General features: G+C 43.1%; 1 protein-coding gene across 2 annotated transcripts in view; it reads left to right on the top strand.

The window, feature by feature from the left end:
* capn15 (calpain 15) overlaps nt 1-19,244 on the top strand; it is a 44,831-nt gene that overhangs the window by 15,659 nt on the left and 9,928 nt on the right. For both annotated transcript variants that reach the window (XM_026178720.2, XM_026178719.2), the window contains exons 2-7: nt 4,169-5,837; nt 11,727-11,935; nt 13,873-14,056; nt 14,942-15,165; nt 15,733-15,858; nt 16,903-17,055. In XM_026178720.2, the coding sequence (XP_026034505.1) occupies nt 4,191-5,837; nt 11,727-11,935; nt 13,873-14,056; nt 14,942-15,165; nt 15,733-15,858; nt 16,903-17,055 (2,543 nt within the window). In that variant the 5' untranslated portion in view covers nt 4,169-4,190. The remainder of the gene's footprint in view (nt 1-4,168; nt 5,838-11,726; nt 11,936-13,872; nt 14,057-14,941; nt 15,166-15,732; nt 15,859-16,902; nt 17,056-19,244) is intronic.

Below are 19,244 nucleotides of genomic sequence, written 5' to 3'. Positions count from 1 at the left end.
CATTGCAAAGTTACAGGAATCCTGGTTTCATTTATGTTTGAACAGCTCTGAACATGACCTCTGATCGAAAGTCCTCAAATGCTACAGGAGTACTTTTTATAGGTTCCTGTTAATATTGAAACTCTTAATGTCTCTTGTCACCTGTACAAAAAAGCCAAAGAGAACACAAATTGATAGGCATGTAATAGTATTTTTGCACCAACAAGGTGTTTATTGAAAGAGCTGAAATTGTGTGCCACAAAATGTGTCCTTAAATGATTTGGGGAAACTGCACAAGTGGTGGGCAAAAGAAAAGGTAGCCGGCCTTTAAAAAATAAAGATTTGAAAATTTGGCTTAAATTATTGTCAGTTTGTACAACTGGTGAGTGTCTCCACTTATTTGTACAACATGGCGGAGGCTCTGTCATGGTTTGGGGCTGCATTTTACCCAGTGGTGTTGGGGATCCCGTCAAAACTGATTCAATTATGAACACACTGAAGGACTATCAGATTTTGAACAACAATTCAATTTCCATCGGGAAAGTATCTCAATTGACAACAGCTTGACCATGATCCCAAACAAACTACCAGTACAATAACATCATACCTGGATGGAAAAACACATGAGTCATGGATCGGCCTCCCCAGAGCCCAGACTTCAGCATTATTGAAGCAGTGAGGGATCATCTGGACAGAGAACAGAACAAAAGGCAGAAACATCCAAAGAAGAGCTTTGATTGTCCTTCAAGAAGTCTGGAGAACTATTCCTGAAGACTACTAAAAAAAACAAAAGCTTGACTAAGAAAGTTCAGACTTGGTTGAAGAATAAAGGTGCTTCTTAGAATTGTACAAACTCTGATTTTGATTTATATATAGTATTTCCATGTGTGTTTGAATATGCAATAAGTGAAGGGTAGCTCAAAACTTTTGAAAAGTACTGTACTGGGTGTGCACATAGTACAGTCAAAATGCATTGAGAACCCCAATTGAGAGGTTATAGTTGTTCATCACACCGTACTGGGTGAGAGGTAAATACCGCTGCTTATAACTAGTATCAATAAGATAATTTTAAAAAATCCTTGAGGCTGATCACTTTAATAAAAAGCTTTCATGGTGTCAGCTAAAGATGGAAATATAATGAATCTGTGATCCCTGTGCTCCAGTGAGAACCACATCAATTGCTTTGACAAATTCTCCACGTGGCTGACACTGCAACTTTGCTCTCTTGCTGTAGATGAAAGAGGCCTGACAGTTATAAATGTCCACAGGGTAGAATCTGTCATCAAACATGAGGTGTTGACACTTGTTGTCGTCATTGATGTTTGCGGCACTCAGATACGCAGACCTTTAGAGAGCCAAACATGATGTAAACATGTGCCATCCCAGCTGGCACAGTGCTGCCACTTAATTCAACTACTTTTAGCATAGCTGCTGAAGGTGCGGAGACAGGGCTGTAGTCTCAGGACACACCACAGACCTTTATTTTCTTTTTTTCTTTTTTTTGTGGTTAGATGAACAATGTCAGTTATGTCCTTAATATTATTACTCAATGAACATTACTTCATTGGCACCCCTTTTTTGTTAGTGGCTAGAAGGGCACTTAATATTGCAGAGCAGCCATGAAGACATTGCAGATAAATGCAGTGATAAAAGCGTTTGTGTGCTTTTAAAGAAAAAGTGTGTTCTATGTTTTGTTTATCATTAGAAGGCTGAATTTACTCCTTACAGTGTGGACTTCAGGGGTGCTAAAGGCTACTATTTGCTTCTGCTTCTATAGTTTTGCTATCCTGAGAAAACACACCAATGTAGGTGGACAATAAAACTAGCAGCAGTGCTGCATCTATGGATAAATATAGCTAGATGCCTGCATTCATGCAAGCATACAACCAAGCAGCGAGGACCCACACACTCAAGAGACAACTAAAGTAACACGTTCACATTTCTTCCTGCTTGTCATTTCCCTCTTTCCCTCTGGGAGAAGGGATGACAAGAGGAACAGACATTGCGCTGGGAGCAAGAGGTCGTCTGTAAGAGGTCCCCCTGGGATCTGGGGATTCGCTTGATTTGAAAGGTTTAATGAAGTTGAACTAAAGGCAGTTGGCTGGCCGTGACACATGGCACTTCAGGGGAGAGGAGCAGGACCCAGGCACTCCAAACTGCCGTGTCAGCAACAAGGAATTATCAGAATATGCTTTTATAGAAAAAGTTTGTTTTACATCGAGTCTCAGATCTCACTATAACTTCTGTATGCCCAGCTGTTTGTCTGTTTTTCACCTGCCTTGACAGTCATTTATCCAGTCCACTTTGTGGGTGCATTGGTGGGGACTTTAGCAATTGCACTACTGAGTTTAAGGTCATTGGTTCTCATGTTTTGGCTAAAGGTTGTCCTGTGTTACCATTGTTTCCAGTACACTTACTGCTACCTGCTACACACTGTGGGTGTGGGTGTGGTGTTTGTTTGGCGTCACAATTAAGTGCCAAACCCCTACCCCAACCTAGAGCTTGCAATCCTGTGACTGTAGAGCAGCTGTCTTCCTGGTTTGCTTGATATGCACCTGGAGTTCTCCCTTTTTTATTTGGGCTATTTTTAAAGCTAATAAATTGTCAGGTGTTTTAGATTACTTTTAATTATGATTCATTTGCCCAATTAGAACCTGACCGATATTTTTAAGACCAATACCATTGGTCTATAAATGAAAAAAAGCAACAAATGCATTATTGCAATGGGAATGCAGAGCTGAAGTACAAAAATGTCTGCTCTGATTGTAAAGGTTTCAGGCTCGTGCCCTAAACGAAATCTTTTAACACAGCACATGTAGTTCTCCAACCAAAATATCACACAGAAGATCAACAAGCTTCAGTGACTTTGAGGGCAACATGTTCTCTGCTGGGGTCAATGTGAAAAACACTGAAGTATCCTAGCTCTTGGCACCTTCCCCTCAGCTATCCTAAAATCCCCACATTACCTTCTCTGTTGGTGTTCACACATGAGCAGCCTGAGTGACACTGACATTTATGGGTTTGTCCAGATAGAAACAGTGTCCGTCCCTTGGGGCTGTCCCTCTTCAATCCGCCCCCACCCCAACCCTCTCTGCTGCACAGTTGGAAGTATCCGACTGTGCTGCCTTCCCTCCAAGCCCCTAATATACCCTCTATCAATAAGTCAGATTGACTGAATTGCAGGCACTCAGAAAGGATTGTACACACGTCAATCCACAGTAACAGACTCCTTTTTAGGTTTTAGTTTGCGAGAGGTGGAAAGAAACCGAGGGGCCCGAATAGATGGATTTCTTTCTGTGCTGTTTTCTCTGTTTGAGTCCTCTTAAGATATGTGGATAGTAGCGAGCTTTAAATTTGCTGTAACTCCAGTGGCATGAATGACTTGCCATTTAAAATATGCCTGAGTCATAAGCGCTGTGAGAATTAATAGACTCATCCATTTGAGATTCATTTGGGCAAGAGATTGACGTGACCTTAAGTTGCTCCCATCTACCCTGCATTAACATTCACTGAGAGGGGAGAGAGCCGCTAATATGAAGTGGAAAAGATTGTGTGTGTGTGTGTGTGTGTGTGTTCTCTGTTTTGTTTTGTTTTTGTTTTTTTTCTTTTTTCCCCCCCTCCTCTCTCTCGCCTGTGTTTTAGTGAGTGTCAGTTAGGGAAACTCAAGCAACACTGTCCTAGTATTCTGAGGCGATAGCAGCCTCCTCTCCTCTCTTCTCGCTCCTCCTCACTGTGCGCTGTCTCCCTGGCTCTAATCAGGTGGCCATTGTGTATGGATTTACTGCCCTCAGTGCCCCCAGGAGGGAGATTTGATTTTTTTCCCCTTTCCCCCCCTGCACTGACTAATCTTTCCCTCTTGCGCTGTATTTTTCTATTCTACTCTTTCTGCCTCTCCTCGTCTTGCGTTTTCTGGGTTGTTTTTGCTGTTTGCTCTTTTCTTCCTTTACGTGATCACCCTGAATTCTCTGGCTTTTTCCATAAGAAAAATCTTGTCACGTTTCCTTCTCTTCTCCCTTGCTCTGCTGACACTTTAAGCTTCGCTTGACTGAAATAGCTTGCGCGTTTATGCAGCAATATAGTTAATATGCATCTATTTTTGCCAAGCACTTATATGGCAAAATGTATTACTGACTGATTTGTTTGGTTCATTCTGTTCTGACTCATTGTTTTTTCTCCTTTTTTTTCCCAGCCACTCTCACTCTCCAGGCTCCATGGCAGCAGCGGTGCAAGGCAGTGAGTGGTCATGTGGGCGCTGTACTTTCTTAAATGCCGGTGCAGCACCTCGCTGTTCTATCTGTGAGGCGCCACGCCAGAAACCCGACCTCAACCAGATCCTGCGCCTCAGCAGCACTGAGGAACACCGCTGGACCTGTCCCCGCTGTACCCTCAATAACCCGCAGGGATCTGGAGCCTGCTCGGTCTGTGGCTTTGGTCCATCACCCGCCACTCACACACCTCCTACGACCACCATAGCTGCCACTGCCAATGGTCTCCCTTCTGCTCCCACTGAGCCCCCAACACCCACGATCACCCCCACAGTGCTACTTGAGCCCCATGGACAGCATCCAGCTAAGGAGGAAGTGTTTCGGCGGTCTGAGAGCAATGGAGAGGTGGGTGGTCAGGAGGGTCAGCAGGCGGGCTGGGCTTGTCCTCGGTGCACACTTCACAACACCCCTGTGGCGCTTTCATGCTCAGCCTGTGGTGGGCCTAGAAAACTGTCTCTGCCTAAAATCCCCCCAGAAGCGCTGGTAGTGCCTGAGGTGCGCACGCCAGTATTGGGCTTTCCTGTTCACACAGCCGCTTCGGCCCCGCTACTGATTGACCTAACAGATGACTCCCCCCCAGCCCCGCCCTGTGATCCTCAAGAAGCTCCCCATGTGTCTTCACAGGCCCTCGCCTCCACCTTTACTTCATTCTCCTCCCTCCAGAACAATCCTGTGCCTCGCAGCAGGCGAGAGGTACCGCCTCCGGGACGCCCACCGAACCCAGGAACCAACACTCCCAGCCCCACTTCCCCTTCAGCTGCCAGTGTGCCACCCCAACCTGGCCCACAGAGGCCAGCTAAGCCCAAGCACGCCCAGCCCCAGGAACCTTCTTACCCCAGCAAGCGCCTCAGTATCTTGGAGGAAGAAGAGTCTCAGCACCACCCACTGACGCCCCACCTACCTGTTGCTTCCACATCAGCCTCTACCTGGAAGTGCCCTAGCTGCTCCGTGGCCAACCAAGGCAGCTCAGCGAAGTGCGAGACCTGCAGATCGTCAAGGGGTGGTGCTGACCTCATCGACCTAGTAGGCTGTGAAACCGTACGTTTTACCCCAGCAAGCCCCTCGAGCCCGGACTTTAGCACATGGGCCTGCTCTAAGTGCACCCTGCGCAACCCTACAGGTGCTCCCAAGTGCTCAGCTTGTGGTTCTTCAAAGCTGCATGGCTTCCAGGAGCAGCAGGTGCCTCTACCCCGCTGCTGTACACATTGTGGCCTCCCAGTGGGGCCTGGTACTGCATCTTGCTCCTGCACACCTTCCTCTTCTTCATCATCCTCAGGTCATAAAATACGTAAACAGGCCCGGGGCTTTCCTTCATCCTCTTCTGCCGTTGCCTCCTCTGGTTCTTCTTCGTCCTCCACCTCATCTAGCCTCCAGGAGAAGGTAGGACAGTGGAGCTGTCCAGCATGCACGCTGCTCAATGATATCAAAGCCAAGAACTGCGCAGCATGCCACACACCCCAGCAGTACCTCACCCTTCGCAAGGTGGTTAAACCTCTGAAGAGAAGGGAGAGCATGCATGTAGAGGCGCGACGACGGAATGATGAGGGCGAGGCAAAGGAGCTTTGGGAGAACATAGTCAGCTTCTGCCGGGAGGTAAGAGAAAAATGTTGCTGTTAGTAATTATTGAGAATTTGAGGCTGCTTCTGGAGTGTGGTTGTACACTATTCGTTCTAGTTCCTTTGAGTTAGTCATGTCATGAGTCAACTTTTTTTTTTTTTTCTTACTTTGCATGCATGTGAATGTCCTGACTTTGAGACATCAAAGGCTGCTTAATTTCAATGTGTAATGCATCAGAGGGAACACATTGCCTTTCAGAGCACAGTTCTCTCATTGTATTTCCTCTTTTTGTGCTGTCATTGTTCCCACTACTTTAATATCTCTAATTTCAGAGAAATGTCAATAGGTTTTGTTATTGCCATGTTTCTGCTTGCTTCCTTAGCTGGGTTTTTAACGACCACACAGTGAATCTTTACCACCTAAATGAACTACGGATATGGAGAGTCTAATGTTTATAACCAGATTACCTCTGGCCCTCAGCTGCAGTGAAGTCACTTCACAGAATTTTGAAATTCTGTTTGACGACTGTGACTCTTGTGTCAGGAGGATTGCATTATTTTGGTTTGATTGTGTCTTTTGATTGTTCTGATTGTTATGTTCAAGCAGCAATCTCCAAGGCTGAAAATGAAGCCAAGGTGGAAGTGCCAAAAACAGTTTCTGTAATGGCCACTTGAGGATTGCTCCAAAATGAGTCCATTCTAGTAAATTCTCTTATTAAATTGCCCAACAGCAGAAGTCAATCTTTTTGGTATCAAAACATGTTTTGGTCACAACAGTTGTATTGCTGTGCTCCCCCACCCCCCCAATTGTTTCACCAGTTTATTAGGACTCACTGTAACTGATGCGTCTCCTTTGACTGACAGGTGGATGCTGTTTCAGCTTTAAGCTAGGCATCTCCTCAGCTAATACGAGCCCCTGAACTGGACTTGCAAACCATGTTTGTGGTGTTGGTCTCTTTAAGAGTATTTTTCTATGCAATTATTAGGCAAATATTATTTTAATCACACTAACAGCATTCTAGTTCCCAAAATCCAAAAATGCCATTGTACAAAATGATAACTCTTCATTGCTGGAACTTGAACCAATGGGTGATGTCCATCTTTTTTTTTTCTGTCCAGCTGTAGCTTAGTTTGTATTTTGGAGAGATTTTACACTGCTTAATGAAATATATTTCCTTTCACTGTGTCGGAGCAGACCTCTCAGTAAGAGATAAGAAATATCATTATGAATGTAACTTCCTTTTAAAACAAAACTAAGTACTTTAATTTTACCAAGGTCGGGACAGACAGCAAGAAGTCCTTCTATAGCACACTCAAAACAAATATCACACTGCAAAAAGTTAATTATGATGTTTTTACTGAATTGAAAAAGAACATACTTATAGTAATTATGTTTTTAAAGAGAATATCTCAACCCTCAACATAACTAGCTTAACAGGAGAGTTCAGCTAGCTTCTCCGTTGTAAATGTTGTGCCGAAAAACCTCTAGTTTGTGACAGGAATATTCTTTCTGGATTAAAATGACTTGATGTCATTCATTTTTGAAATATGATTGACAGATTAAAGATCAACAAGTCAATTTACAACAGTTTAATTACAGGCAGTCATTTTTTGGCAAATGCTAGAAATCACTTTTTGGTATGACACCAGATGATTGATGTTGTTTAGTTTTTCTCATCCCGAGCCTGAGTCTTCACCGTAGCCCAGGGCCTCATACCACTTATCTGTGCCATGATGTAAGCAACCCTGACATCGGTTCTTTATATCAAACTGGTTCAGGCTCACTTTATCTCTGCAGTGCCCAACCTTTGATAAGCCTGTATTATGTTATCATGGATAAGCTACTCAGGCCTATCAGAAAGGTTCATTTGAAACCATTTAAGACCGCCAGCACCTGCTCGGGAGACCGACCTGATTGGTCTAATTACACCTCAGGAAAATGAGGGCATTGCAGAATGTTAGACCGTTTAGATTCAGCTAAGTTTCCAGCCGGCTTTTATTCTGTGAATTTATTTGGGTGTCAGATGTGTGCCCATTTACTACACCAGCATGACACCTATCCTGCCATGTTTACAATAGCATAAAGTGAGCCTTCGAATGCATTATTAATGCCTTCTTTGAAAGTCACAGGGCTCACTGCTGCAAGCGTGGGAGGGAAGTTGGCTCGGTAGGAAGGAAGGATATCGGAGATCCCTCATCCCCACCTTCTCCTCTTCTAATTTCATCATTTAAGCTACGCTTTCTTTTATCGTCTGTCTTTTTCTCCTCAAATATTTTACGTCTGCCCTTTCTCGAGCTCTTCAAAGTACTTCATCTTCCTTTTATCCCATCTCCTTCCATCACATCTATCCCCACATGCTCATCCTGTTCTGCTAATACCTCAAAATACACTTTCCCCTTGCCACCCACTACACCCCTCCACCCCCATTCCACCCTCTCCACACGACTGCACTCTATTCTCCACTGTAGTAGTCAGTGTGAGCCTGGATGTGTGTGTGCGCATGTGTATTTGCTAAGGTGAACGTAGGGCTGGCCTATTTTTAGCAACGGAGTTGGAGTGGAGGGGAGCACAAATGATATACTTCCCTATAGTGAACGTAATCACTGACGGCATCAACTGCTGCATCTCGGGTTCACGGGCCAAAGAGATTAAGGTGGGGTAAATTGGTAAACAAGAGGTGCTAGTCTCTCTCATCCATCTCTGCCAAGGCACGAGCACTTGCCAAGCACCAAAATGCCAGTGGTGAAAATTTAATAATGATTAAAGCTTTTTGTTTAGGCTGTAACAGGATGTGCAGTACAGTTTGACAGCAAGAATGGAGGGACCGCTTCAGAGCACCTGTTTTTTCTCTGCTGTTTTGTAACTGGACCAAACTGGAACTGGAGTTTGTTTTTGTTTTTTATAAAAAATATTCTCCGCTCACCTGAGTGTGGTTGCTTTCTCTTGCCTCTTTTGCTTTTTTGACTCTTCCTGATTGGTTGTGAGGGTGAGAGGCACGTGTGCGTGTGCATGGTGCTAATGCCTGAGAGCAGTCTGCTTACTCACTGTGCCAAACAAATAAATGCTGCTAACAGCCATCAACTTAACTTGTGAACTGTGACACACAGCATGGATTGAACTGCTTTTTGCTGTTCCCTTTCCGTGCTATGCAATAAAACCAGGCCACATTGCAGCGGATTGTTCTTCTCTTTACTACTCTTCATACTACTTAGTTGCTTAATTTTGTGCCATATTATCAAGGACCTTCTTGCCAGGCTTGCGCTGCTTGTTACAGTATTGTGCATGGAAGGCTTTTTTTTTTTTCTTCTTTTTCATAAAATATGCTTTCAAGATGCTAATTTTGTAGCTTGGGTATCAGAATGAGACTGACACAGCCTTTTATGGCTGCCAGTTCTGAGTCTGGAAATGATGGGAAAGCAGCTGGTTTTCCTAGCTCAGCACTGAGTTGGCTGATTGCAGTGTTTGCATGCTTACATGTGCACGGCGATGGAAACGGAGGTGGCAAGACAGCCAGCGAGAATTATCCTGTAGAGTCCACAACACCAGAATCCTGATTTAGGAAATTGCTTTATACGTGGTTATAATTCCTAATTTTACACTCTGCTGAAGTCAGATTGTTTAAACTTTGATGCTTGGATTGTAGAATATTCGATATGAGGAATTAATGCTAATTCAAGGTTAATCTCACATTAAATACACACTGCATCTTAATAGAGATGTGACGCAAGTTAAAAAGGGAAATACGATCTAAATTGGCTTTCTAAGGTGTTGAGCCTCCATTCTTTCCAAATATATATTTTTTATTTTTTATTTTTTTTAACGATAATAACAGTGGAAAGTCTTGCGTAACACGTCTAAGGAGTCTTTAAATGAAACCAAATGTTTACAAGAACAGCACAATGGGTCTGCTGCTCCTCTCACTGTAGGGATCCCAGTCTGTCCCAGCTGTCATAGGGTGCTGGAGAAGTTGCCAGGTTAACGCATAGAATCAGACAACCATTCAGACTTTACATACATGCCCACAGCCAATTAACTTAACAAGCATGTCTTTAGACTGTGGAAGGATCCTATAGAGGCACAGGTAGAGCTCCACACAGAAGAGAAAAATGGTTGTTTTGAACCAAGAATGTAAGGATCAAACATTGATTTTAATTTTTTTGTTAGAGGATCATACAGATGATAAATTGAGTCCAGACTGCAGTCCAGAGTGTCATATCACTGTGCCGTTTCAGAAGCGCCTAATTAACATCACAGAGCATCATGTACACTCCAGATATGAATAGGCAAGTGGCTTTAACCTTTGAGGCAGACTGCAGCAGATCATTCTGCTGATGATAATGTCTTTCAAATGGGTTAGGGCAAAACCCTTAAAGGTACTCACAATACAGGATGTGAGTGCAACCGGATAAACCACACGCACTGCGTTCAGAAAGAATGGATAACATAATGGATACATAATCTGGTAGGTTTTGGTAGCGCAAATGCGCACATCAGTAGCAGAATTAAAGTGTGTCTGTGTAGGTTCCCTGTCATCCAGTTTATTGTAGTCTTAAGAGATTGGGGGGGGGGGGAAGAAGAAGACAAATAGATTAAAGTTTTAAAAGACATTTCACCTCTATTCCAAGAGGATACGAGCTACTTTTTTCAAGCTCTTCGGACCAACATTAAAATAATTCATATAATATTGTTTTCATTCTTAAAATAGAGACTATAGAACTGTAAATGTGAGGGTTTCCATACATTTCACATGAAGTAAAAGAGAAAATGTTTCCTGTTTTACATCAAGCTCAGAGGAAAATCAGCTCAACTGGGGTTAGAGCAGTTTGTATGTAACAAGTCAGACTCTTTAACCCTTGGTCGCTGATCATAGTTGTCTTTCTCATGTCTGTTAACATACAGACTGTATTCTTTGAATTGCATTAGTTGGAATTTCAGGATCTGTGTGTATGCAGGGACAAAGCTTTGATCTTCACCTCTGTGTTAAATTGATATCAACCGAAAAAAGCCTTGCGATAACAGCCTGCACATGGGTCACAAATAAACCTGTGAACTACAGAATCGATAAGCTACGTGACGACCTTGAATGGCCAGGGTGGTAAGGAAGCCTTCAAATGACTCTGTCTAGTAGCAAATGCTGCATCCAGGCTACAGAATTGGATTGTGGGGGATGGTTACCAATTGATTCGCTTCACTCTAACTGCCAGTGGGGTGCCCGCTTTACATCACCCCTCCGCCTGCCTTGCTATGCAACTGGCCGAGTCCACTTCTGACACGGCAGATGGGAAACTGGATAGGGGTTTGGCGTGTGTGGCTGTTTGCCATCTCAGGTTTGTACAGGAGAGTTTTAGATGGGCAGATAGTGTGTCAGGTTCAGTGTCTGGATCTGTTAAAGTATCCGTGTAGTTCTACTCCTGTGTACAGTAGCGGGGCAGTGTTAGAACCCATCATGTAATTTAAAATGCGGTGTACTCTGCAGGGGAATGTGCCAGAAAGCAAGAAGCTCCAAATGTTTGAAAGTGATTTGCATTTTTGTGCCACATCCTGGTTAGGAGAGTACAAGATGCCACAGTTGGGCTTTTACTGTGCACATAATAATCTCACGTGGAAAGTGGAAAGAATAACAAGTAAATGTGGAAGGCAGTAATTCACCCTCACTCAAAGCATAATCCAGGGCTTGTGTGATGGTCTGTACTGTCCTGCAAATCATGTGAAATTGCAGGATAGTTGGTTCTTTAAAAACTTGCATTAGCAGTTTGAAATGCTTCAGGTCCTCACACAAGATCCTTTTAAGAGTGATCATATTTTAAAATGGATTTTGGAGTTTAAAGATGAGGTGTTTTCATGTTCAGTAGTTTTCATGTTCAGTAGTTTCACTCCTTTGTCTCTCTGCCTTCTTTCGCTCTGTCTTTTCCTCCTCTTTCTCAGAATTCAGTGAACTTTGTGGATGACAGTTTTCCCCCCGGACCTCGATCTGTCGGCTTCCCAGAGGGCGACAGCGTCCAGCAGCGAATCAAAAAGTGGCTGCGTCCCCACGAGATCAACTGCAGCAATTTCAAAGACCGAGGAGTCAAGTGGTCCGTGTTCCGCACACCAAGGCCCTCGGACATCCTCCAAGGACTTCTTGGAAACTGCTGGTAAGCTGATACACCTGAACATAAGAACACACAGGACACTGATCGTTTAAGATAACCTTATAAAAAACCAAAACAAAAAACGCGTTGTTGATTCATGGTTTGATTGGAGACAAAATAGAATAGCAGCAGATCCTCAAAGCAACAGGAAATTTTTCATTCCGTTAAGTCTCTGTTCAGTTTCTGAGAAAGGTCAGAGGAATGCAAAGCAGACAACAGCCAACACTTCTCTGTGTGCGTCTGTCAGAGTCTGCTTTCAATGGACACTGCCGCTGTGAGCTAGAGATGGCGTGGCAGTGAAACAGTAATTGAAGAGGATTAAAGAGAGAAACTTAAAAAACAAAGCAAAAAAAATCAAAGGAAAGAAGGTAAGCATGAAATGAAAGGTTGAGCACAGCAGACAGATGTACAGATACATGTGACAGGGAGATTATTCACAGTAATGTGGTCCTGGACACATGCTTTATCTCCCTGCCCTTGTTCTGGGTGCCCTTTGGGGTTTATGTGTGTGTATGCTGTTGTCATCCATCATCTTCCTGTAAGCATAAACGTACACACACACACACACACACACACACACACACACGCACACACACAAAATAACAACAAAGCACAGTCAGTCAGGAAGTTGTCCCCAGTACAACTTTTCGCTTCATCACCAGCGCACACAGCTTATCAAAAATAACCCTCCCCTGAGCAGAATCCTCTCACTCGAAACAGGATGTAACCCAAATTCTTTGTCATTGGCTTCGTCTCCCCCACTCTCTCACTCTCTCACACATGCTCACACTTGTCCTAATAAACCAACAAACAGCCCAGCTTCTGCCAGCCCAGCCAACCAGTGACGGCAGAAGAAAGTCGTGCCAGTCGCCTCTGTCCTTGAGTACGGCTGCAGTACAGGCCAACATCAGAGTTCACATTATGACGCGGCTAATTGGATTTTCATTGGATTCCTTTTGTTTTTTGGCCAATTTGTATTTCATCAGTGACTGAATGGGTTGATCGGCCGTGCTCAGCTGACACTTAAACAGATGGAATATAGCTTTAGTAATGCCGCCACACAAGAGCTTCACTCTATAAAATAATGTGCAGACTGAAAGCAGCATTCCTTTTATCTTTTCAGATATTGCTGCAGTACAGCCAGAGGCAAAAGTAGCTGCTCAATTTGACAATTTTTTTTTAAACTTTTTTGCTTTTTTTGTTGATAGAAGAATCAAACTAGTGCATGTACAGCAGTTAGTCTGCGGCGTGCAGAGGCAAATACCTTTAGCTCATTGTCCCCTCCAAAAAGACCTTTCTTTGCAGAGCCATTTCATTAATAGTGTTTAAAGATCTCTCTACATTTTCCGATGAACTAATGTACACTTTAAACTCTCTTCCCTTTCAAGTCGAGTCCTCATGTCCCCAGCTGTGATTCCCCAGTGTAAAGAATTACCATTTTCCACATCTATCTGGATTTTTGATTAGCTAATTTCTCTTGCAAGTTAATTAGAGGAAGCAAGCCTGTTTGTCTTTGCTGTGGGGTGTATTAAGAGTAATGGGGAGGTAACCAGAAGGCACAGAAGCTTGACTCATCAAATGTGATTGATTTTCAATGAGGGCTAATTATGTATATATGTATAAAAAAAAAAGTCTTTCATAAATGTTTGAGGCACTCTGTTCAGGAGAATGCTTTAATTCCACATTTAGACTTTAATAGCAGCTTCTCAGTTTTTTTCCATTCCTATCTAATCACATCAGTTGACGTTCCTAAACCATGTCTGTCTCTTTGACGGAAGACGGCGCTCATTCAGCCATTCACTTGTCCATCACACTCAGCTGATCATTTATGTGGTTTCTCTGCCTAATTCACATTTTCTTCGTGCCTCGTTTTAGTCGCGTCTGTCCGTCCTGATGTGACGTTTCATTTTCCAGTTCATTGATTTTTATCGGGTCTCTAGGTTCCTGAGTGCACTCGCTGTGCTGGCAGAGCGTCCAGAGCTCGTGGAGAGGGTGATGATCACCAGGACCATTTGTCCAGAGGGGGCTTACCAGGTTCGGCTATGTAAAGACGGGACCTGGACGACGGTGCTGGTGGACGACATGTTGCCCTGCGACGATTACGGCTACCTTCTGTTTTCCCAGGTAAGTGCAATGCAGAAAGGTGTTTATGCTGATACTGTAAACAGACAAGAGGGAATTTTAGATAGACATATACAAAATGGATAAATACTCAAACAACTGTCTGAAATTTTGGGGAAATAAATATTGCAGATCTGTGTATTAAGTTGGGAATTCTTAATACGCAAAAAATAAAGAAAAACATGATATGTCCCATATTAATTGCTCCAGATCTCTGAAACATGAGGGTAAATTACTGCCGGTGAGAACTGACAGATCCAAGACTTTGGTAAAGACCTTCTCATCCCTTAGTTTGACCCTGAAAACGAGTGCGTTTCGTGGGCAACTCTTAAAAAGAATTACATTTGACTTGGTGAACCCTGAAAAATAAGCAATTAATTAGTTCAAGTTAGTTGATTATGTATTTCTTATCACAAGCACATCTCAAAGGACCCCAGTGAAGAGAAGAATCTAATTAATGAACAGCCAACAATTACGGGTCAAATGAGGTACTGAATTATGCAACGAATAAAGCACAGGCAAATAAAAGCAGGCATTCATGCGTACGGGAGAGACACACTGCGACAGCGTGACACCTTATCTACACCTTATCATGACTCCAACAAACGTGATCTTTTCAAAGAAGACAAAGGAGCAAAACAAGAGGGTAGAAGTCGCGCTCGGTGAGGCAGTGACCTCTGAGCAAGCAAGAAATGCTGGAAAAACACTGCACATGCACATTAACAGATAAAAAAAGAGCAAATAAGAGATCCTACCTCTGTTATCAGGTTATCATTTTCATTGACCTTTAGATAGAGGAAACTAACCCAGAGACAACATCCTGCTCCCTTTCTCAGTGAGTCATACTCAGGCTGATGTTTCCTCTCTTACTTTTTACAATCATTCCAGGCTCAGAGGAAGCAGTTATGGGTGGCGCTGATTGAGAAGGCCCTGGCCAAACTCCACGGTTCCTACTTTGCCCTGCAGGCAGGGCGTGCTATTGAGGGTCTGGCCACGCTGACAGGGGCTCCGTGTGACTCCCTCATGCTTCAGGTCAGCTCCACGAACCCGCGAGAGGAACCCATCGATACAGACCTCATCTGGGCCAAGATGCTTAGCTCCAAAGAGGCTGGGTAAGAGAGGGAGTAAAGGTGGTTCAGTTTAAAAGGAGCATATAAAATAATAAACCTTGTTTGAAAACACTTTGAACCAATATTCTCTGATCAAAACTACAAACAGGGGCACTACAAAGGTGGTGAATGCCAATTTAGAGCATGTGTCCATAATAAAAGTTGTGCCAGTCATCACTTTGATACACGAGCTTTCAAAGCAACATGAGACAAATAGTGCAACTCCAAAGGGGCCATTTCATCTGCGTCCAAACTGCAGGTCCATCTGCCAGAATGATTATTTATTTTATCAAAAGCAGTGTACTAATGAAGACTTCACTCACGTACTATGGTAAACAGAGACAAAGTTCATCACTGATGATGTTTGGTCTCAAACAGAGGCACATCAGTGGGATTAATTAGTGACATATACTAAAAACTACTATTGTTTTTGTTTTCTGTAACTGTGTCTGCTCAACCTCGAGGTTAAAGTTTTAAATTTACGTGTTTTGTTTTGTTTTGTTTTGTTTTTCTCCCTGGTTACTGAGTAGTAATTGCATTAGTGTCCTAATGTCATTTCTTGTCTTTTAGGTTTCTTATGGGAGCGTCTTGCGGAGGAGGCAACATGAAGGTAGACGATGCTGTTTACGAGTCGTTGGGTCTGAGACCTCGACATGCATATTCCATTTTGGACGTACGAGATGTCCAGGGTTACAGGTACAGGTGTCCTCTGTTGTTCTGAACACGCCTCCTTATTGCAAATGTATCTTCTTAGAAATCCTTCATACACCATTAATAAATGTATCTGGGCCGTCATCAGTCAGTGTTATTATTTGGTGGCTAGAACATGAACAAGCCCACGAGCCATATGTTGAGCATCACAGAACCCGGTGGCTTGCCAGTAGAGAACGGGTGCACAACAGATCTGTATGATTGCTCTGTTTGGAGCAGCACTGGGAATCCACACAATTCCTTGCACTATAAGAACATATATGTCTTCTTTGTAATAATCACACACACAGAAAAGTCTGGGGCAGAATCTTTGACTATCATAAATAACTGGAACATCGTATGGATTAAAAAAGCGAGTTTAGTCCTCTTGTCTGTTCATCCTCTATTATAACTCTGCTTGGAAAGCCTCTCCTCTCCTCTGTTCTCCAGATGCATTTTAGGAATTAAGTCATCCTTCATCATGGCGTACTGAAATTGATTTCCGGGTCACAGTCTAGAAGGACGGAGGACTGAGGAGGCAAAAATTAGAAAAATGAGAAAAGCCTAATGAAGGCTTTTTCCTTCTTACCTGTGAGGAAAAAATTTGACAGTAGCCAGAAATCCCAGAAGTAATTTGCTTAAAACCCACACGCAGCCACTTTCATTTACTGCCATAAAGCAATCAGAGTGGAAGGCTTGGGCTAGACTTGGCCACAGGGCTAGATCCAAAACGAGTTACAATCCTCCTGCTAGGAGCCCCGAGGAGATAAAAAGCACTCCAGAAACAATGAACCACATGCACTTTGTTACTTTTTTTCCCTGGAAAATACAGATTCTCCAATATGTTATTCTGTTATGCCCCTTGTGTTTTCTACAGTATGGAGGAGGCGGTAAAATAAAAAGGGTTGTTAAAAAGCAGCCAGTCATCCATAAAAGGAATAATATGACTGTGCAGAGATGGGGGTTGCTGCTTTGACTGAAAGCTGTTGTCACATTTACTGCTTGCTGAATCTGTCTCTCTCGCTGTTTCCGTTATCTTCCTGCCTCCAGGTTGCTGCGGCTGCGTAACCCTTGGGGTCGCTTCTCGTGGAATGGCAGCTGGTCAGACGAGTGGGCAGACTGGCCTCAGCACCTCCGCCATGAGCTGATGGCGCACGGCAGTAGTGAAGGGGTCTTCTGGATGGAGTACACTGACTTTATAAAGTAATTATCATTAGCGCAGCATAAGTGTGATCTTTTTTTTCCTTTTCTTTTTTTGGGTGGTCATGCTGAAATCATTTTGGTTAATCTCTCTATACCCTAGTAACCCTTGAATTCCTACAGTTATGTATAATAAGGCTATTTTGTTGTCATCACTGTCATGTTTGCTTTCACAGTCAGTGACTGTACCTGCTGGCACAATAGACCAGTGGCTGTGACCGCTAGGCTACGCTCACAGATTTCTTGTGTTTATTCCAAACATACTCTCATTAGAAGACTTTCTGTTCGATTTACCCACCACTAGCTGCTTAGAATTGGTTGAATGAGTTAAAGAGTCCTTTATCGTACCGTGATGGACACACGTAATGTGTTAAACGTGACGGACTGTTTGGCAATCTCACCCCTCTGTGGATTTTACTGACCATCTGGTATTGACACCAAACTGAGTTACAGTGTTTTTGTTGTCGTTCCATTTTGCTTGCTGACAAGCGCATCATACACTGGTTTCCACAACATGTTATTAAGAATTGTGGAGGGGGGGATTTGGCAGGCAGCGGCTTAGGCTTGTCATGGCTTTCAGTTTGTTTTGTCATATTAGACTAATCCTGTCACTCAGTCATATACAGCATTGATAGTGACTAGTTTTTCTCTATCTGTGTTTTGCTGCATGCTGACATGCGCTTCTAGTTATCACATGGAAAAATAGTCACAGTTTTTATTCAAGTATTTCTATAAATGCTATTTTCTTTGTCATATAAAAAACGAGTGTGTTCTTAAATAGCGCTTTTTTTACTTACTTTGATCACTCAAATCAGTTTCTTACTTCAAGCCTCATTCACCCATTTACACAGGCCTTTTATTTTTTACTTATAACCAAACATTCACACACTGATGCATTGGCAGCAGATATGGGTTCTCTAACTTGTCCGAGGATACAACACGGAGGCTTGAAGAGCAAATAATCAAACCACCTTGCGCTTAGTAGACGACCCGCTTTACCACCTGAGGTACAGCCACCCTTAACCCCCTATATATTTATTATAAACACCCCTGTTCTGTACTCTACTGTTACAATAGATGGATACTCATACTGGCCACAGTAGGAAACAGTGATGAGCTCAAACCTCAGGCTAGCTCTGTATGATGTCAGTGAAACTAATGTCCCCAATAAGGCCATGTCTGTTACACACCTCTGCCTGTGCACACAACAACCTCATCCATCTGTTGTTTAAACAGCATAGCCCCCATGACCATGATCACCACATTTTTAAAAATTTCAACATCAGCGTTTTGGTGGCTGTTGTGTTTTCTTTTCGCTGTCAGAAGTTCCCATAATTGGATTAAAGACTGTAGTGCTAAGTTATCAGCTAAAGCTAGCTAGCTTGTTAGCGAGCTTCATTTGTAATCTGTATGGCTGCAATGCAAGGACACATATAAGCTAATTAGGGCTAAGTAATAGACTAACAGAGAAACTGGAATTTCACTTATTAAAACTGAAGCACAAACTTCTTCTTGAAAGGTGGGTACCACAGAGAAAGCCATATTATTAGGTAATCCACTACGGAAGCTTTAGCTTTATTGCTACGGTCTGTGGGGACTGCCCCTTGGTTTACCAGGAGCAGCCAATCGGTTGAAAGTTGGGTTACAGTTGAGGAGAGAGAAGTTGCTTGTTTCAGGCAGAGAGCAGAATGAGGCACATGAGCAAAGTCATGCAAAGCAACTCTAGTGGAGCCAAAGAATAATGACGCGGAGCTGGAAATGGCTATAATGGGGCCCTTTTACAAGCAACTCAAATGGCCATAATATTTGAAGAAAACTGAACAGAATCCAAATTACAAATGTAATAAAGCTTAAATATAATCTACCATTCACCAAAATGATATTTCATGGGTAATTGAATAAATGGACAAGACTCCACTTGCATAGGAAGTTTCGTTTTTTTTTAAAATAACTGTCAGCAAAAAGAACTGAAGAATGGAGGAAGTTCACAACATGAGCAGCTTGACGTAGGGCTAAATTGTCTGTACAGTGCATTTGTCTCTCTGAATTTATTGCTCTTGTTGTATTATGAAGGAGGAGGGACATGAATAACAATGTGGCTGTCCTCCTGAACAACTCCAACCTGAAAAATGTGTTCAGCCTAGATGAGAATCCCATATGTCTTTGGGCTATTTATTGTTTTCTCTGACAGG

The sequence above is a fragment of the Astatotilapia calliptera genome, chromosome 8 (assembly GCF_964374335.1).
Source record: "Astatotilapia calliptera chromosome 8, fAstCal68.1, whole genome shotgun sequence".
In the NCBI taxonomy this organism is placed as follows: Eukaryota; Metazoa; Chordata; class Actinopteri; order Cichliformes; family Cichlidae; genus Astatotilapia; species Astatotilapia calliptera.
Note: the sequence above shows the minus strand (reverse complement) of the source record. Positions and strands in the feature narration are given on the sequence as shown.